This window comes from Anolis sagrei, chromosome 9, assembly GCF_037176765.1.
Source record: "Anolis sagrei isolate rAnoSag1 chromosome 9, rAnoSag1.mat, whole genome shotgun sequence".
In the NCBI taxonomy this organism is placed as follows: domain Eukaryota; kingdom Metazoa; phylum Chordata; class Lepidosauria; order Squamata; family Dactyloidae; genus Anolis; species Anolis sagrei.
In genome coordinates this window covers 27,492,126-27,513,508 of record NC_090029.1, presented here as the reverse complement: position 1 = coordinate 27,513,508, position 21,383 = coordinate 27,492,126, and the positions used below count along the sequence as shown (strand labels likewise).

At 41.5% G+C, this 21,383-nt stretch overlaps 1 protein-coding gene across 2 annotated transcripts in view; it reads right to left on the bottom strand.

Moving 5' to 3' along the window:
* Positions 1-21,383, bottom strand: part of FBN1 (fibrillin 1) — a 264,999-nt gene that overhangs the window by 16,664 nt on the left and 226,952 nt on the right. For both annotated transcript variants that reach the window (XM_067471401.1, XM_067471402.1), the window contains 11 exons: positions 19,401-19,520; positions 17,802-17,927; positions 15,219-15,368; positions 13,230-13,295; positions 11,422-11,538; positions 10,149-10,268; positions 9,105-9,227; positions 7,175-7,306; positions 6,528-6,653; positions 4,093-4,299; positions 874-999 (listed from right to left, as the gene is read on the bottom strand). In XM_067471401.1, coding sequence (XP_067327502.1) covers positions 874-999; positions 4,093-4,299; positions 6,528-6,653; positions 7,175-7,306; positions 9,105-9,227; positions 10,149-10,268; positions 11,422-11,538; positions 13,230-13,295; positions 15,219-15,368; positions 17,802-17,927; positions 19,401-19,520 — 1,413 coding nt within the window. The remainder of the gene's footprint in view (positions 1-873; positions 1,000-4,092; positions 4,300-6,527; positions 6,654-7,174; positions 7,307-9,104; positions 9,228-10,148; positions 10,269-11,421; positions 11,539-13,229; positions 13,296-15,218; positions 15,369-17,801; positions 17,928-19,400; positions 19,521-21,383) is intronic.

The following is a 21,383-nucleotide window of genomic DNA, read 5'->3' as shown; positions in this document are numbered from 1 at the left end:
GGCAAGCATCCTCAGAGGTAGTGAGGTCTGTTGGAATTAGGAAAAAGAGTTTATATATCTGTGGAATGACCAGGGTGAGACAAAGGACTCTTGCCTGCTGGAGCTAGGTGCAAATGTTTCAACTGACCACCTTAATTAGCATTTGATGGCTTGGCAGTGCCTGGGGAACCTTCTGTTGAGAGGTGATTAGATGTGCCTGATTGTTTCGTTTCTGTTGTTGTGCTGTTGTAATTTTAGAGTTTTTTAATACTGGTAGCCAGATTTTGTTCATTTTCATGATTTCCTCCTTTCTGTTGAAATTGTCCACATGCTTGTGGATTTCAATGGCTTGTGGACAATTTCAACAGAAAGGAGGAAACCATGAAAATGAACAAAATCTGGCTACCAGTATTAAAAAACTCTAAAATTACAACAGCACAACAACAGAAAGGAAACAATCAGGCACATCTAATTACCTCTCAACAAAAGTTTGCTCTAGGCACTGTCATGCCACTGTATGCTAAACAAGGTGGTCAGTTGAAACATTCACATCTAGCTCCAGCAGACAAGAGTCCTTTGTCCCACCCTGGTCATTCCACAGATATATAAACCCTTTTTTCCTAGTTCCAGCAGACCTCACTACCTCTGAGGATGCTTGCCATAGATGCAGGCGAAACATCAGGAGAGAATGCTTCTAGATCATGGCCATATAGCCCGAAAAACCTACAACAACCCAGTGATTCCAGCCATGAAAGCCTTCGACAATATGTCAGGAGAGAATGCTTCTAGAACATGGCCATATAGCCCGAAAAACCTACAACAACCCAGTGATTCCAGCTACAAATGTTTCCTGTTATCTTTTGATCTGTTTATAATAAGAAAGGTGAGACCTACCTATACAGAGCGTGCCAGTGATGTCGGTAACGTAGCCCTCCTTGCATTTGCACTGGTATGATCCTATGCCATTGACACACTCTCCGTTCTGGCAGGCGTCGCCAATGACCTTGCACTCGTCAATATCTGCAATTCAACAAACAGGACTATAGAGAAGGCAAAACAGAAGAAAAAACAGTGCGCCTGGGTTCAGTGCTACTCTTGTGCTTTCACAGAAAACAGAAACACAACTTTTCAACGAAGTGATGCACCCTGGAAGATTTGTTTAAATAATAATAATAACACTTAAATGTCATGATACCATTTGGGGCGGAGGGGGGGGGGGGAGGAACCCTGAAGTCAGTGATGGCAGAGTTCCTGGAGACTAGGAGAGTAGGATGCAAAACAATGGCTTCAAACTACAAGAAAGGAGATTCCATCTGAACATGAGGAAGAACTTCCTGACTGTGAGAGCTGTTCAGCAGTGGAACTCTCTGCCCTGGAGTATGGTGGAAACTCCTTCTTTGGAGGCTTTTAAACAGAAGCTGGATGGCTATCTGTCGGGGGGTGCTTTGAATGCAATATTCCTGCTTCTTGGCAGAATGGGGTTGGACTGGATGGCCCATGAGGTCTCTTCCAACTCTATGATTCTATAATGCCTTTCAATCTTCATGAGCTTTTGGCATCTTGTTGAGTGTCTGCCATGGGAAAAACTACCCAACCCTCAAATACGAGAGGATGTTCCCTCTAAATGAGAGATAGCTGGCAAATCTATAAGATTTGGCACAGCCGGCTGGAAGTCAGCTGCATTAAGATCACTACTGACTGAAAGGTCATGAGTTCAAAGCCAGCCCGGGTCGGAGTGAGCTTCTGACCAATTTGTGTAGCTTGCTGTTGACCTTCATGAGCTTTTGGCATCTTGTTGAGTCTTTGCCATGGGAAAAACTACCCAACCCTCAAATACTAGGGGATGTTCCTTCTAAATGTGAGACAGTTGGCATATCTATAAGATTTGGTGCAGTCAGCTGCATTAAGATTACTACTGACCGAAAGGTCATGAGTTCGAAGCCAGCCTGGGTCGGAGTGAGCTTCCGACCAATTTGTGTAGCTTGCTGTCGACCTTCATGAGCTTTTGGCATCTTGTTGAGTCTTTGCCATGGGAAAAACTACCCAACCCTCAAATACTAGAGGATGTTCCTTCTAAATGAGGGACAGCTGGCAAATCTATAAGATTTGGCACAGCTGGCTGGGAGTCAGCTGCATTTAGATCACTACTGACCAAAAGGTCATGAGTTCAAAGCCTGCCTGGGTTGGAGTGAGCTTTTGACCAATTTGTGTAGCTTGCTGTTGACCTTCATGAGCTTTTAACATCTTGTTGAGTCTTTGCCATGGGAAAAACTACCCAACCCTCAAATACTAGGGGATGTTCCTTCTAAATGTGAGACAGTTGGCATATCTATAAGATTTGGTGCAGTCAGCTGCATTAAGGTCACTACTGACTGAAAGGTCATGAGTTCGAAGCCAGCCTGGGACGGAGTGAGCTTCTGACCAATTTGTGTAGCTTGCTGTCAACCTTCATGAGCTTTTGGCATCTTGTTGAGTCTTTGCCATGGGAAAAACTACCCAGCCCTCAAATACTAGAGGATGTTCCTTCTAAATGAGGGACAGCTGGCAAATCTATAAGATCAGGTGCAGCTGGCTGGGAGTCAGCTGCATTAAGATCACTACTGACCAAAAGGTCATGAGTTCAAAGCCAGCCTGGGTCAGAGTGAGCTTCCGACCAATTTGTGTAGCTTACTGTCAACCTTCATGAGCTTTTGGCATCTTGTTGAGTCTTTGCCATGGGAAAAACTACCCAACCCTCAAATACTAGAGGATGTTCCTTCTAAATGTGAGACAGTTGGCATATCTATAAGATTTGGTGCAGTCAGCTGCATTAAGGTCACTACTGACTGAAAGGTCATGAGTTCGAAGCCAGCCTGGGACAGAGTGAGCTTCTGACCAATTTGTGTAGCTTGCTGTCAACCTTCATGAGCTTTTGGCATCTTGTTGAGTCTTTGCCATGGGAAAAACTACCCAGCCCTCAAATACTAGAGGATGTTCCTTCTAAATGTGAGACAGTTGGCATATCTATAAGATTTGGTGCAGTCAGCTGCATTAAGGTCACTACTGACTGAAAGGTCTTGAGTTTGAAGCCAGCCCGGGTCGGAGTGAGCTTCCGACCAATTTGTGTAGTTTGCTGTCGACCTTCATAAGCTTTTGGCATCTTGTTGAGTCTCTGCCATGGGAATAACTACCTAACCCTCAAATACGAGAGGATGTTCCTTCTAAATGAGGGATAGCTGGCAAATCTATAAGATTTGGCGCAGCTGGCTGGGAGTCAGCTGCATTAAGATCACTACTGACTGAAAGGTCATGAGTTCAAAGCCAGCCCGGGTTGGAGTGAGCTTCCAACCAATTTGTGTAGCTTGCTGTTGACCTTCATGAGCTTTTGGCATCTTGATGAGTCTCTGCCATGGGAAAAACTACCCAACCCTCAAATACGAGAGGATGTTCCTTCTAAATGAGAGATGGGAGTCAGCTGCATTTAGATCACTACTGACCTAAAGGTCATGAGTTCAAAGCCAGCCCGGGGTCGGAATGAGCTTCCAACCAATTTGTGTAGCTTGCGGTCGACCTTTGCAGCCCGAAAGACAGTTGCATCTGTCAAGTAGGAAATTTAGGTACCACTTATGTGGGGAGGCTAATTTACGACGCCATAAAAATCTCCAGCAAGCATGCAAAGAATGAGGAAGTACCTCATCTGTGTCACAAATGGACGGTGAAGCGACAGCTCCCCTGGTGGCCAGAATACCCTCATGAAAAAGCTGGAATGTTAAATTGCCTCTGTGTGTCTGTCTATATATGCTGTGTGTCTAATGGCATTGAATGTTTGCCATGTATATGTACATTGTAATTCGCCCTGAGTCTCTTGCAGGGTGAGAAGGGCGGAATATAAATACCGTAAATAAATACTTAAATAAGAAATAAGAAAGACACTTTCTGGTCCTCAAATATCGTGAGTCACACTCGGCAACCCTAAGTTTCTCTGTTGGTCTTTAGCTCTCAATGCAAATGTCAAATCAAAGAAATGTACAGCATTCCATTTGCCTGAACCGATACTTCGGTTGCTTTCGTCTCTAAACTCTTCTTGACGTGAAACTGCTCTTTTTGCTGACCAGTTTGAGTGGACAGATATACCTGCTCCATCAGTGGTGAATCCACGGCCGTGTGGACACAGTTTCTTGAAGGCCATGGTGCCCATGAAGGGGCAGATCTCGCAGTTGGGTCCCCATCCTCGCCCGCCGTCGCAGCAACATTCGGACTTGGTCACGGTTTCACTACTGCTCGACCCAACCTGGCACATGCTCTGCAGGACTTCCGTGAAGCAGTACCCTTCCCTGGTGTCTGCAAAGCAAAACAAAAACGAAGCTCCCTTGGAAAATGCCGACATCCATGATGCCGGAGTTAAGACTTTTGAAGGAGGGATATACAAGAAAGAAGAGCATACTTAGCCGCAATTAGTGAGAATGAAAGCCAGGCAGCAGTTAAGAGAGAGAATATGATGTCTGAGGGAAAGAAAGAAAAGAAATTTAACACGGAAAAGCCTTATACAATCTGTTCTTGGGATCTAATCCAAAGAAATAGGGAAATCAGGTTAAGGCCAGATCCAAATAATCTGCTTCCTCCTATAAATCTAGATCACCACTGTAATTTCTATGGTGGGAGAAACTTTCTTTTCTGGTAAATGCCAAGGAAATGTGCACACACATATGTGTATATGTTGAGGCATGTGCAGGACTTTGTGTGCAAGGGCAATGAGGTTAGTTCAGTGGTTCCCAACTTTTTTTTGACCAGGGACCACTTGGTCCAGGGACCACTCTCCAACATTAGTACCCAAAGGGTTACGAATCTGTTTTTGGTCAACTTTAGATTCTGTTTGGTTATTTGGGGTGCTGATTCATAATTGTTATTATGTTACTATTGTTATTATTACATTACATTATTTTACTCTATTATTATTACATATATTATTTTACTCTATTATTACTGTTATTATTACATTTACATTATTTTACTGTTATTATTATTATTATTTTATTACACATATTATTTTACTCTAATTATATTTATTATTTTGGATAGACTACATCAGCTCCAGTTTCTGATACAGAACATATGCCATCCAGTAGTCGCCATCTGCTCACCCACAGAAAACCATATTTAATAATCTAGAGCTGATGATATACCGTATATACTTCACTATAAACTGAGTTTTTCAGCCCTTTTTTAGGCTGAAAAAGCCCCACTTGGTTTGAGTCAAAGTTATTTATTATTATACCCTGTTATTATTATTACTATATTTATTAATTAATTTATTATTTTACTCTATTATTACATTCATTATTTTACTCTATTATTATTATAATCCATTTTTGTTGTACTCTATTACTATTGTTAATATTACATTACATTATTTTACTCTATTATTATATATATTATTTTACTCTATTATTACTGTTATTATTACATTTACATTATTTTACTTTGTTATTATTATTATGTTATTACATGTATTATTTTACTCTAATTATAATAATAATTATATTTATTATTTTACTCTAATTATTATTATTACATTTATTATTTAATTCTGTTGTTATTGTTATGATTACATTTATATTATTTTACTCTATTATTACTGTTATTATTATATTTCCATTTTACTCTATTATTATTACATGTATTATTTTACTCTATTATTACTGTTATTATTACATTTACATTATTTTACTCTATTATTATTATTATATTACTTATGTTATTTTACTGTAATTATTATTATTATATTTATTGTTGTACTCTATTATTACTGTTATTATTACATTTACATTATTTTACTCTATTATTATTATTGCATGTATTATTTTACTCTATTATTACTGTTATTATTACATTTACATTATTTTACTCTATTATTATTATTACATGTATTATTTTACTCTATTATTACTGTTATTACATTTCCATTAATTTATTCTATTATTATTATTTTACATTTATTGTTTTACTCTAATTATTATTATTATATTTATTATTTTACTCTAGTTATTATTATTACATTTATTATTTATTATTACTGTTATTATTATGCTTCCATTATTTTACTCTGTTATTATTATTTTTATTACATTTATTGTTTTATTCTATTATTATTGGAAGGATACGTAAGTACATTTACATTGAAGATAGATTAAACAGAGTTGGACAGTCTTCTCTTAAATTACAGTTTTATGTAAATATTCAGAAACATTTAACCTATTGATGACTCAATTAATGCAATTTTATTGGTATCTATTTTTATTTTGATATTTACCAGGAACTGATGCATTTCCCTTGAGTCAATACGTTTTCCCAGTTTTTTGTGGTAAAATTAGATGCCTCGGCTTATTTTCAGGTTGGCTTATACTCGGATATATATGGTAATCAGATAATTCATAGCAGCCGTACTCCATTATAAGCAAATAATTCTTAGTAGCCATTATGGAGAAAGGAAGCATCAGAAAGAATAGGCAAAGAGTGTTCATTTCCTTAAGATCTGTCCCATCCTTTTTTTATCCGATCCTTGTACTTACCTATGCAATCATTCTGCGCTTCGTTGACATTGAACCCATCGTGACATTCACATCGGAAACTTCCTTGTGTGTTGATACAGCGTCCATTTTCACACAGCCCAAGTTTGGTTTGACATTCATTTTCATCTGTATGTTTAAAAGGGGACAACCCAGGAATATGATTAGTAAATACAGCTTAATGTCGGGGAAAACCTTTACCTTTACCTCTTATATACAGTAACAGCACTCTGTGTAGTCATGCTGGCTACATGACCTTGGAGGTGTCTACGGACAATGCCGGCTCTTCAGCTTAGAAATGGAGATGAGCACCAACCCCCAGAGTCGGACACAAGTGGACTTTATGTCAGGGGAAAACCTTTACCTATATACAATATATTATATTATATTATATTGTATTGTATTGTATTGTATTGTATTGTATTGTATTGTATTATTAGAATAGCACAGGAGACAAGGTGGAAGTTCCCATTACCAATCTGGCTGCCACTGTTACTAACTATTTGGAGTTTCCTAACTTGGCACAGAGTAACCTAATGTACAAAGGATTGAAAAAGCCCAACCTTGGGGTAAGCTGCTTTGAATCCCTCTTGGGGTAAAGAAAGTCAGGGTATAAATAGGATAAATCAATAAATATCTTTTCTACTTACCTACGCAACCTTCTCCATCAGGTCGACGTTGGAATCCTGGTCCACATATGCACATATATGTGCCGATCAGGTTTTTGCATGTCATTTGCTTCGACTCACAATCATGAATTCCTTCTTCACACTCATTCTGATCTGAAAAAAAATTATATGCATATAATGACAAAAGTTTGGGAAATGAATGAAGCAATACGTTTTTTAAGAAAAGGAATAACCAGTTTTATGTGTGCATATATACCAGGCACGGGCAAACTTTCTAACTTGGGAACCAAATGCTAACACTCCCAGCTACGAGGATTGGTTTCCCAGTGATGGAAGGAAGGAAGGCAAGGAGGAAGGAAAGAAAGAGGGAAGGATGAAAGGGAGGAAGAGAAGGATGGAGAAAGGAGGAAGGAGAAAGAGGGAGAGAGGGAAGGAGGGAAGAAAGAGGGAAGGAAAGACAAAAGGAAAGGAAAGACAAAAGGAAAGGAAGGAAGGAGGAAGGAAAAAGAGAAAGAAGGAAAGAAGGGAAAGATAAAGGAAAGAGAGAAGGAAGGAAAGACAAAAGGAAAAGAAGGAAGGAACAAAGGAAGGAAAAGGAAAGAGAAAAGGAAGAAAGGACAAAAGGGAAGGAAGGAAAAAGAAAGAGGGAGAGATGGAAAAAAGAGGGAAGAAAGGATGAAAGGAAGGGAAGGATGAAAGGAAAAAGAAGGAGAGAGGGAAGAAGGGCGGAAAGAGGGAAGGAAGGAAAAACTAACGGAAAGGAAGGAAGGGTGGAAGGGAAGGAAGAAGGAAAAAGATGAGGGAGGGAGGGAGGGAGGGAGAGAAGGATAGAAGAGAAGGATAAAGAAAAGACAGAACGAAGGAAAGACAAACAGAAAGGAAGGAAGGGTGGAAGGGCAGGAGGAAGAAAAAAGAGAAGGAAAGGAGGGAGGGAGGAAGAGAAGGATGGAAGGAGGAGAAGGATATACGAAAGAGAGAAGGAAGGAAAGACAAAGGGGAAGGAAGGAACAAAGGAAGGAAGGAAAAGGAAAGAGAGAAGGAAGGAAGAAAAAACAAAAGGGAAGGAAGGAAAAAGAAAGAGAGAGAGAGGAAAGAGGGAAGGAAGGACGAAAGGGTGGAAGGGAGGGATGGAAGGAGAAAGAGGGAGGGAGGAAAGAGAGGAGGAAGGAAAAACAAAAGGGAGAGAAGGAAGGAAGGATAAAAAGGTGGAAGAGAAGGATGGAAGAAAGGAAGGAAGGAAACGGAAGAGAGAAGGTAGGAAGAACAAATGGGTCGAAGGAAATGGAGGGGGGAGAAAGAGGGAAGGAAGGAGGAAGGAAGGAAAGACGAAAGGGTGGAAAAGAAGGAGAAAGAGGGAAGGAAGGAGGAAGGAAAGAGAGAAAAAAGGAAGGACGAAAGGGTGAAGGGAATTGAGAGAGGGAGAAAGAGGGAGGGAGGAAAAAGAGAAGGAATGAAATACAAAAAGGAAGGTAGGATGGGAGGAGAAAGAGGGAGGGAAGGAGGAAGGAAAGAGAGAAGGAAGGAAGAATAGGATGGTGAGAGAGAGGAGGGCCTGAGAAAAGAGCCCAAGGAGCCATATCTAGTCCCTGGGCCTGGGTTTGCCCATACCTGATATACACACACACACACACACACGCACACAAATCCATTTTTCTGAATTTTGTAGTGATTGTCAAACACAAGCCCTTTGGATGTTTTGCTTTCCGCTCTCAGAAGCCTCATTTGCCTTGGCTTGGACAATGCTCAGGGATTCTGGAAGCTGAAATCCCAAAGATTTGAAAGATCAAAGTTTGGGAAATACGGCTTTAGATTCTGAAGTTTATCCAGAAGCATTCCCACTAGATGATATCGACAACACAGTATTATGATCTGATTTACCAGAGGCCAAGGATGAGTTTGCGATGAGTGGGGTGCATGGGAAGAACTTTGTCCAGCCCCCGTTCCAACTGACCTTTGCACATTCGCTTGTCTTCTCTGAGAACATAGCCAGCAGGACATTTGCATTCATACGATCCATAAGTGTTCACACACCGGAAAGCACAAAGCAGGGGATTCTGAGCACATTCGTTTACGTCTATAACAAAGAACAAACAAACAATATGATACAACATGAACAAGTCATTTTGAAAAGTACCACGTATCCAACGCTGACCATCTTTAGATACTTTTCTTGTGGCTATCCATTTACTGAGCTGTCTTAGACAACGGACATGAAGCAGTCATATCCTACTGAGTTAATCTGTTCCTTCATTCATTTCCGTAAGCATTCATCCTTCCCAAGTATCAGAAGAGCAAAGGATTAAAGGTTTCATGCTTTGACTTGAACCTAGCTCAATGCCGTATCCAACCATTAAGTGACATTAATATGTGAAAGGTAGTAGTATTGGGTTGCTGTGAGCTTTTCGAGCTGTATGGCCATGTTCCAGTAGCATTCTTTCCTGACGTTTCACCTGCATCTAGGGCAGGTATCCTCAGAGGTTTGTTCAGAGGCCTGTTGAATGTGAGGCAAGTGGAGTGGGATGTCCAGAGAGGGAGAAAGGACCCTTCTCTGTTTGAAGCAAATGTGAATGTTGCAATTAGCAAGCTTGATTAGTATTGAGTAGCCTTGCAGATGCAAAGTCCATCAGTGAGGGAATTTGCATAGAAGTACTGGGACTGTGGCGCAGCTGGCTGGGAGTCAGCTGCATTAAGATCACTACTGACCAAAAGGTCATGAGTTCGAAGCCAGCCTGGGTCAGAGTGAGCTTCCAACCATTGTGTAGCTTGCTGTTGACCTATGTAGCCCGAAAGACAGTTGCATCTGTCAAGTAGGAAATTTAGGTACTGCTTATTGGGGGGGGGGGGGGGGGCTATAGCTATCTTTCAAAGCTCTAATCAAAACCTTGTGGTTTCTGGCATGAGGACCACAGACTACCGAGAAGCCTGAATATCAGAATTGAAAGTGTTCTCCGAAGGAGTTTGCTCAACTACATCTGGAAATAAATCAGGGCATTACCTTCACATGTCACCATGGGTCCTGGTTCAAAGCCTTCCTCACAGGTGCATTCAAAACTTCCAATGATGTTCTTACACGTCCCGTTCCCACACGGGTCGCCGACAGAACATTCATCAGTATCTGTAAAAACAAATACACAACGTGAGTTGCAATTCTCTGGCAGCTACAAAGGAAATCCAGATTTGCAGCAATACAGAAAAGAGTCATGCTAAAGTTGATTGATTTCTAATGATATTAATGTTTCTTTTTTCAAAACGTCTTCAGTGAATTTTTAAGATTCCTGGAGTGCTATTTTTATGAGAAGGCAGGATAAAAATACAATAAGAAATAAACCAATAAATGTATTGTTGAAGGCTTTCTTGGCTGGAATCAGTGGGTTGTTGTAAGTTTTTTTGGGCTATATAGCCATGTTCTAGAAACATTCATAGAATCATAGAATCAAACAGTTGGAAGAGACCTCCTGGGCCATCCAGTCCAACCCCCTGCCAAGAAGCAGGGATATTGCCTTCAAAGCACCCCTGACAGATGGCCATCCAGCCTCTGTTCAAAAGCCTCAAAGAAGGAGCCTCCACCACACTCTAGGGCAGAGAGTTCCACTGCTGAACAGCTCTCACAGTCAGGAAGTTCTTCCTAATGATCAGATGGAATCTCCTTTCTTGTAGTTTGAAGCTATTGTTACGCGTCCTAGTCTGCAAGGAAGCAGAAAACAAGCTTGCTCCCTCCTCCCTGTGGCTTCCTCTCACATATTTATACATGGCTGTCATATCTCCTCTCAGCCTTCTCTTCTTCAGGCTAAACATGCCCAGCTCCTTAAGCCACTCCTCATAGGGCTTGTTCTCCAGACCCTTGATCATTTTAGTTGCCCTCCTCTGGACACATTCCAGCTTGTCAATATCTCTCTTGAATTGTGGTGCCCAGAATTGGACACAATATTCCAGGTGTGGTCTAACCAAGGCGGAATAGAGCATGGAGAGAATGACTTCCCTGGATCTAGACACTAGGCTCCTATTGATGCAGGCCAAAATCCCATTGGGTTTTTTTTGCTGCCGCATCACATTGTTGGCTCATGTTTAACTTGTTGTCCACAAGGACTCCAAGGTCTTTTTCACACGTCCTGCTCTCGAGCCACGCGCCCCCCATTCTGTATCTTTGCATTTCATTTATTTTGCCTAAGTGGAGTATCTTGCATTTGTCACTGTTGGTCAACTTTTGTATCCTCTTTGTTTTTGGATGCTCTACTATAGGGTAGTTTCCCCTAACAATTGTTACTTACCTGTGCATTCATTTCCTTCAAGCACATAACCAAACGGACACTCGCAGCGGTAGGAGCCATCCGTATTGATGCACTGGCCATGTTTACAAATGTCTGGATCCAGGCATTCATCCGCATCTTAGTCCCCAAAGAGAGACAAATGGAAAACACAATAAGGAATCCTCAATTACCCCAATATTGTTTTATAAATCCAAGTAAGTACCAATCTGATAGCTGAAAAAAAACAGGTGCTTAATTACTTGTTGTTTTATGCCTTTATTTTTTCAGAGGGAGTTTGCCATTGCCTTCCTCTCAGGCTAAAGGAATATGGCTTTCCCAGGGTCGACTGAGTGGGAATTTGAACACTGGTCTCCCACGATCCTAATCCCAATTCTGGAAACTTATTTCCAAGTAAAGCAGTTTAGAATTGTGCTGCAGCATTGATTCTATCTAATCTAATCGATCTAACCCAGGTATGGGCAAACTTCGGCCCTCTAGGTGTTTTGAACTTCAACTCCCACAATTCCTAACAGCCTACCAGCTGTTAGGAATTATGGGAGTTGTAGTCCAAAACACCCAGAGGGCCGAAGTTTACCCATACCTGATCGAACCCCTTCCTTTTATATTCTGCTCTTCCTTCAAGAGTTTCCATAGAGTTTACTGTTCCCATATATACCTGTCTCCATGGTAAACATTTAGCGTAAGTCAACATTTAATTAGTGCAGTGGTTCTCAACCTGGGGTCCCCAGACGTTTTTGGCCTTCAACTTCCAGGATTCCTTACAGCTGGTAAACTGGCTGGGATTTCTGGGAGTTGTAGGCCAAAAGCATCTGGGGACCCCAGGTTGAGAACCACTGATTTAGTGTAAAGTCAACATTGACACCGAAATACAACACCGCCTGAGTTCTGCGAGTGCAGCATTTTTCCGAATGAAGCACAGAGTGTTTGGGGACTGGGACATTACTAGGGGTACCAAGGTGCTTGTCTATAAAGATATTGTCCTCTCAACCCTGCTTTACGCCTGCAAGACATGGACTATCCACAGACTTCACATGCAACTCCTGGAACAATTCCATCAGCGCTGCCTCTGGAAAATCCTGCAAATCTCTTGGCAAGCCAAGCGGACAAATGTCAGCGTGCTGGAAGAAGAAGCAAAGAGCATCAGCATTGAAGCGATGATCCTCCGCCATCAACTCCGCTGGACCGGCCACGTTGTCCGGATGCCCGACCACCATCTCCCAAAGCAGTTGCTCTACTCCGAATTCAAGAACGGAAAATGGAATGTTGGTGGGCAGGAAAAGAGATTGAAAGATGGGCTCAAAGCCAATCTTAAAATCTCTGGCATAGACACTGAGAACGGGGAAGCCCTGGACCTTGAGCACTCCAGCTGGAGGTCAGCTGTGACCAGCAGTGCGGTAGATTTTGAAGAGGCACGAATGGAGGGTAAAAGAGAGAAATGTGCCAGGAGGAAGGCGCATCAAGCTAAACCCGACCGAGACCGCCTTCCACCTGAAACCAATGCCCTCACTGTGGGAGAACATGGTCAAGAATAGGGCTCCACAGTCACCTACAGACCTACCGCCAATACACCGATCTTGGAAGACAATGCTACTCAGACGAGGAATCGCCTAAGTAAGTAAACATTTAGTGTGCACCTGACAAGCATTTCCTTTGCAAATATTTGTTTTCTCCTCTATTTCTCTTATTTGTTTTCTAGATTGTAACCTTCACGAGACAAGGGTCTTCCCCCTAATTCTAAAAAAGCAGAATGTGCTTTCTAAATTATCAATAGAAGGGGGTCCCATAAAGCCGAAGCACTGATGACTTACCAATTGGTTCACCACGAGGGCCCACCAGAATGCCAGATCCAAAGGGGCAAATTTGCCGATAAGCTTCTATAATTCAAACAGAGAGATTTAACTGCAGAAAATCAACCAGTTGTGCATGGTAGTATTCATCTGACAAGACGGAAACATGCTAGATCGATTGACTGATTGACATTACACTGGTTCAATGTTTTTCATGTACAAGTAGAACATTTTTGTTGGTTTCTTTCACTCTCACCAGATACCAGATCTACAATTAGCACAGCAAAAATCTCCCTTGTTATACTTTACTCCTACTGAATGATATGCATATACATATTCAGTTATGAGCAAGCATTGCAACAATCATGCAAAAGACTCCATATATGTATTGTGTGTGTGTGTATGTATGTATATATATATGTGTGTGTGTGTGTGTGTGTGTGTGTATATATATATATAATGTTGCAGTTCAGCGTGATGGTAACGTTCCTACTACCAGTAGGAGGGAGAAGAGGTCTGCGCAAGAGTCAGAGGGGGAACAACGGCGGAAACGCATTAGGGAAATAATATTGGGCCCAAGTGATTCCGAGACGTTTGAGGGCTTCTCTGATTATGAAATGGGAGATGGGGAGGAAAGCAGGGGAGTAAAGAGGGCTACTCGTGATCCAGAGTCCGATGAAAAGCTTCAGAGGAAGTGCATCCGGGAAATAACTTAGTGCCCCAACAGAGGACGAGGATTTCATGGGGTTTGAAAGGAGTGATGGGTCTGGGAGTGATATGGGAGAGGAGGAGGAGCTGGATTGGACCTGTGTTCAACAGATAAGGGACATTTGTAACCAACCCACCCCCAGTTATGAATTTGAGGAGTTCACAGGGGATTGGCAACCGGGGAGTACTTGGCAAGATCTAAGTCTTTGCAGACGCTGGCAGAGATGAAGGGATGCATGCTCGGGCTTAGCTGCGGGGGTGGATGCAGCTGAGAGCGATGAGGAAAGGGTGGGGAGCTCATCATCCTCTAATGAGGAGATCTAAGATAAAAGTGGGTTCTGTTTGAATGATACTTTGCAGAAGGCAAAGTGTCTTTATGGGACATAAATCTTTGTTGCTGCCAACTCTTTAGCTTGGGTCCTTGGGCTACAGCTTCCTGTGTTCCTGCATTCCTGCTTTCCTGAGACTCCTGCATTCCTGTGTTTACCTTTTACTACGGCTTGACTATGGACCGGTTTGACTTTCACTTTTGACTTCTGGAACTTTAAACTCTGCTAATTTTGTGCTTGAACATCTCATCATTTTTGGGACTTTGTTTTTCATCTTCTGTGACTGTGTTTTTGTGCTGTGCTAATTTTCAAGCAGATTGCTGAACTTTGAGTTTAATCTGGATTAAACAGCATTGTTGTTGTTGTTCATTCGTTCAGTCGTCTCCGACTCTTCTTGACCTCATGGACCAGCCCACGCCAGTGCTCCCTGTCGGCCGTCACCACCCCCAGCTCCTTCAAGGTCAGTCCAGTCACTTCAAGGATGCCATCCATCCATCTTGCCCTTGGTCGGCCCCTCTTCCTTTTGCCTTCCACTTTCCCCAGCATAATTGTCTTCTCTAGGCTTTGCTTTCTCCTCATGATGTGGCCAAAGTACTTCAACTTTGTCTCTAGTCTCCTTCCCTCCAGTGAGCAGCCGGGCTTGATTTCCTGGAGGATGAACTGGTTGGATCTTCTCACAGTCCAAGGCACTCTCAGAACTTTCCTCCAACACCACAGTTCAAAAGCGTCTATCTTCCTTCGCTCAGCCTTCCCTAAGGTCCAGCTCTCTAAACAGCATTATAATCCAGATTATATTTTTATTTCTGATATCACTGGGTTTTTGATGCCAAATTGCTACACTGACTCTATGCGCTGAAGTTAAGTGCTTTAAAAGACTATTTTTGTACAATAAAGCTGTGTTTTTTTAACTCTTTATCTTGTGTTTGGCTCTACTTGAGGCTTCTGGGTCTTGACATATTATGTCTATATGTACCTTCTCCTTCTTGGGGACATAGCTCACATGGGTCGCCCCATCCTTCTCCATTCATGCTGCAGCAGCAGTCTTGCTTGGAATGGTTTCTGGATTTCGGCACAGAACATTTCCCCTCTTCAAATTTAGTGAAACAGTAGCTTATTCTCTGATCTAAAACAAAATAAGGACATGGAATATTTGAGTTGTTTTTTTTTTGTTTTTTTTAACAATGAACATTGTATTAAAAATGTGATACAAGTTATACATAATTGCATCACACAGCACATTATGCTATCAACACAAAGACTTTATATCACTTACATAGGATACGGTCCTATAACAGGTCTCATTTAACTCACTGGGCTTACTACAGATTGTGCACAATTGCATTACTAATCATGTAATCCAAGAGGCTGAAAGAGCCTGATTCTCTCAAACAAAAGAAAAGCAGACGGAGAAAGAAGGAATGGCACTGCAGACTGATTCAACCAGAGAAGTCAGCCATAGCAGAGCACCTGATGAACCAACCTGGACACATATTATTTGAGAACACAGAAATGCTGGACCACTCTCACAACCACCATGTCAGACTACACAGAGAAGCCGTAGAAATCCACAACCATGTGGACAATTTCAACAAAAAAGAGGAAATCATGAAAATGAACAAAATCTGGCTACCAGTATTAAAAAACTCTAAAATTGCAACAGCACAACAACAGAGAGGAAGCAGGCAGGGACATCTAATCACCTCTCAACAGAAGTTTGCCCCAGGCACAGTCAGGCCATTGTATGCTAATCAAGTTAGTCAGCTGAAACATTCACACCTAGCTCCAGCAGACAAGAGTCCTTTGTCTCACCCTGGTCATTCCACAGATATATAAACCCTTTTTCCTAGTTCCAACAGACCTCACTACCTCTGAGGATGCATCTTTCTTTGAATGAATGAATTGTTTATTGTACTAGCCATAGGCTATGACATCAGTAATACACTAACTTTATAAACACTTTCCAATATAAACCTTAAAACGTAACAAGAATTAAAACTAAAACAAGTTCTTTAAAATTATGAAAGCAGAAACATGACAATAACAGTGTCTGCTTTGTGTCATTCCAAACCGTTTCCATTTCTGACCCCCAGTATGGATTTTGCTACTTTGGCTCTGATCTTTTGGGCTGTGATTGAGAATGTGGCAACCTTTAGTGTTATATTTTTAGAATGATCTGCTAGCAAGTCGCAGGTCACCGCAGATTGTTGCCATGATGCCCTTTCTTCCAAGAGTGATCCTAGGAGATTTTTCCTAGGGTCATTGTACAAGGGGCAACGTAGCAAATAGTGTGTTAGGTCTTCTATTTCCCCTGTGCCACAAATGCAAAGTCGTTGGGCATGGGGGATCCCTCTGTATCTTCCCTCTAGTCAGTTTGACGGCATTGTTTGAAATCGCAGGGCTGTAAATAGGTTCTTGTAGGTTTTTTCGGGCTATAGGGCCATGTTCTAGAGGCATTTCTCCTGACGTTTCGCCTGCATCTATGGCAAGCATCCTCAGAGGTAGTGAGGTCTGTTGGAAATAGGAAAATGGGTTTATATATCTGTGGAATGACTGGGGTGGGGCAAAGAGCTCTCTGCTGAAGCTAGGTGTGAATGTTTCAGCGGACCACCTTCATTAGCATTTGAAGGCTTGGCTGAGCCTGGGAAAATGTTCTGTTGAGAGGTGTTAAGATGTGCCTGGTTGTTTCCTCTCTGCTGTTTTGCTGTAGTAATTTTAGGAGAAATTTTGCTGTAGTAATTTTAGGAGAATTTCAGAAGAAATGCCTCTAGAACGTGGCCCTATAGCCCGAAAAAACCTACAAGAACCTAGTGATTCCAGCCATGAAAGCCTTCGACAATACAGGGCTGTAAATGCTTTCCTCAGGACCGCTGACATTAGGTCTTGAAGATATTGTTGACGATATTGGTCACTTTTTAGCCGAGGATACCAAGTAGAGAAACCTTGCAGTTTGCTAATCAGCAAGTTGTCAGCTGCATCCCTCTCAAAGATTTTGTCTCTAATCGCCTTCTTGTCCAGATGTATTAGGGTATTTATTGACCATCAAAGTACTGAAGGAGCAAGGCTTGCCAGTATTGTGCCCATCTCTGAGGATGCTTGCCATAGATGCAGGCGAAATGTCAGGAGAAAATGCCTCTAGACCATGGCCATACAGCCCGAAAAAACCTACAACAACCCAGTGATTCTGGCCATGAAAGCCTTCGACAATACATTGAAGGAATGCCCTATAAAGCCCCCTAAGTCCCAGTGAAGGGTGCACGAATGGCACAAGGGATTGATTTCCACAGGATCTAGTGAAGCCATGGGGAAACTTTGTCCCTCCGGGTGTTTTGGACTTCAACTCCCACAATTCTTGGCCCCAGGCCCCTTCCTTTCCTCCCTCAGCCGCTTAAGCACACTTAGGGTTTCCCTAAAATTAAACTTCCAAGGGAACATTAGGTGGCCAGTAGAGTACATCAGGAGACATTCTTCGTTCCTCATAGACTTAATTCTAAAGCTTAGAGATTGTATCAGAAAGTTAGTCGTTAAAATAATCACCAAAGACATAAAAAAACCTCACCTTGACATCTACGTCCACTGAAAGATACTACAAATCCTTCAGGACACAGACAAACAAAGCTGCCAGGGGTATTGCTGCATGTACCCAGGGCACAAATCTCTGCCTCTTCGGAGCACTCATCGATATCTGGAAGGATATATATATATTCAGTGTTCAGCATCAACGACAAAACACACAATGAATGCTGCTTTCTACTGCTTTAAAATATAGCATTACTGTCCCTTGTGTGTTGCTTGAAAACGGCCCGGAAATTCGAATTGGTACAATGGGCAGCAGCCAGGTTACTAACTGGTGCAACTTACAGGGAGCGGTCAACCCCCCTGTTTAAGGAGCTACATTGGTTGCCATTCATTTTCCGGTCCCAATTCAAGGTGCAGGTTCTTACCTACAAAGCCCTGACTGGTTTGGGACCTGCCTACCTGCGTGACCACATTTCTGTGTTCAAACCCACACAATCTCTTCGATCATCTGGAGAGGCCCTGCTCGTGCTCCCACCTCCGTCGCAGGCGAGATTGGTGGGGACGAGGGAGAGGGCCTTCTCGGTGGTGGCCCCCCCGACTCTGGAACTCACTTCCCAAGGATATCAGGCATGCCCCAACATTGGCAGTCTTTAAGAGGAGCCTGAAAACGTGGCTGTTCCAGTGTGCCTTCCCGGAATAATGACCCCATAGCACTCTGTCCTCCAAAGCACTTTACATTTCTTTAAGTGCCTTTCCGGAATAAGGAAATAATTTCCAGCAATATGTCCCCAGAATGCATTTTAACTATTGGATTGCGTTGGATTGTGCTCCCCTCACTTCTTTAAAACCCTCCTACCAGATATATCCTACCTTGTTCATGCCCAGCATTTATTTTTTATATTTTAAACTATTACATTTGGCCCGGCCATAGGTTTTTAAATCCTTGTGTGTTATTGCCTATTATTTATTTATTTAAAAGTTTTATAGACCGGTTTCCAACCATAATATCACATACAATCAATAAAACATCATAATACATATTACAGTAAAACATTAAAACAGCAATTACAATCAATAACTATAATGGTCCGTCGTCACACTAAAATCGCTGCTCATCATCCTCCATCCATATCTCAGGGTGTTGGCTCACTCGTTGAATGCCTGTCTCCATAACCACGTCTTCACCTGTTTCCTAAAAGGCGGTTCTGATCTCCAGTGGGAGAGAGTTCCAGAGTCGAGGGGCCACCACCGAGAAGGCCCTGTCCCTCGTCCCCACCAGACGCGCTTGCGAGGCTGGTGGGACCGAGAGCAGGGCCTCTCCAAACAATCTTAATAATCTTGATGGTTCATAGGGGAGAATACGTTCGGAGATTGCCTATATGTGATTTCTATTAATTTGTATCGTATTGTACTGTTTTGTTTATTGCTTTTTTGTTTTATTGATGTGTTGTTGGGCTTGGCCTCATGTAAGCTGCTCCGAGTCCCTTGGGGAGATGGTGGAGGGGTATAAATAAAGTTATTATTATTATTATTATTATTATTATTATTATTATTATTATTAGCCTTGCTTTGTGCTACTGCATTCTATGCTCTCTCTGTCTCTATCTGGAGACATGGAACATGAGCGAGCATCACATACCATTGCAGTTGTCATCTTTCAGGGCATATCCAGGAGGACAGATGCATCTGTACGAACCATCCAAGTTCTGACATGTACCAGGGGCACATTTGCCAGGATCCAGTGCACATTCATTGATATCTGTAAGAAGAAATAAACAAGGCAACAATTAGCTCTCACATGCGTTTGATCTTTGTATTAGCACCTTTTATATAATTTTAAAAGGAAAAATTAGGGAGCAAGACTCGGATTCATGAAATATTTCCAGTTAAGTTAGGGGCACAGTAGCTAGCTACTGATAATCTGCTGACCAGAAGGTTGGCCGTTCGAAGCCGCAAGTCGGGATGAGCTCCTGATTGTCAGTAAGCTCAACAAATAGCCCACTTATACAGAAAATAGAAAATAATTAAATTAAATATCTATAAGGAGAACAAGTGTCAAGTTTATAACTTAGTAAGTACCTTTAAATGTGGGTTGTAGATTTTTTCGGGCTATATGGCCATGTTCTAGAAGCATTCTCTCCTGACGTTTCGCCTGCATCTATGGCAAGCATCCTCAGAGGTACCCCACTAGATGTTTTGCCGCATAGATGCAGGCAAAACGTCAGGAGAGAATGACTCTAGAACATGGCCACATAGCCCGAAAAAACCTACAGCAACCCAGTGATTCCGGCCATGAAAGCCTTCGACAATATACCTTTAAATGTGTTTTAGTATATGATGTTCAATGGGTATATTTGCAGCAAATGTTGATGTATATAATAAGTGTTAAGTTTATAATTTTGCAAGTATCTTTAAATGTATTTTAGTATATGCTGTTGCCCATTTTTGGTCAAAAGATATTTCGCCACCTGAGCGCCTTCTATTTTTATCGGTTTTATATACTAATTTATGCAATGCTTTTGATATGAAACAAACAAACAAACAAATAATGTTCAATATATATGTATATAATAATTCTAGACCACCAGAGGAAGGCCTGGAGTAAGCCGAAACCGATCGTGGGCAGCTGATTCATATTTCAACTCGGCATAAGAAGACAAGGCATTGATACCATTTCAGAGTGATTGTACCAAACCCATATAATATTGTTTGTGATTACTGTGAAATTGAACAGTATAACAGGTTTATACAATTATTTGTTTAATTTAATTATTTTTTATTTTCTGTATAAGTGGGCTATTTGTTGATCTTACTAATTCAGGAACCCATTCATATTCTCCTGATTGTCAGCCCTGCTTCTGCCAACCTAGCAGTTCGAATGCATGCAATGCGAGTAGATGAATAGGTACCACCTCGGCGGGAAGGTAAAAGGGCTCCCCATGCAGATAAGCAGACATGCTGGCAACACAATTGGAGATGTCTATGGACAACAGACTCCACAGCATGGAAAAATGAAAAAAGAGCACCTCCCATGGCGGGAGTTAAGCATCACCTCCAGACGCCGCAGATGGAAAAAAGGGGAAGGCCTTCACCTTTGTCTGTGTTGTATATCATTGTTCGCTGTGTGCAAAAGGCACTGGATGTTTGCCTCATATATGTATAATGTAATCCACTTTGAATCCCTCCAGGGAGGTAAAGCACAATATAAATAAAGTGTATTATTATTATTATTATTATTATTACTTTACTGACACAATAGCACAGTATGTCACTGCAAACGAGATCTATATGCTGGATTTCGTATCAAAAAATCACAAGTCGAACACTTCCCAAATGTCTAGGACTGTGTGATGTATTATTATTATTATTATTATTATTATTATTATTATTATTATTATGTTCAGAAAGAGTGATGCTAGTAAGTAAAAAATTCTATGTTGTTATGATTGGATGTTGTCATTTGATTTTGTGACTGAGCAAAATTACTCGCCTACTATATCAGTCTATTGCAGGTGACTGTTCTGGGGATGCTTTTACCTAATCATAGTGTAGTTGTTTATATCTAAACTCTTTCTTGCTTAAGTTTTAGCAATACTGAATTTTACTTGGTTTTTGAACTATG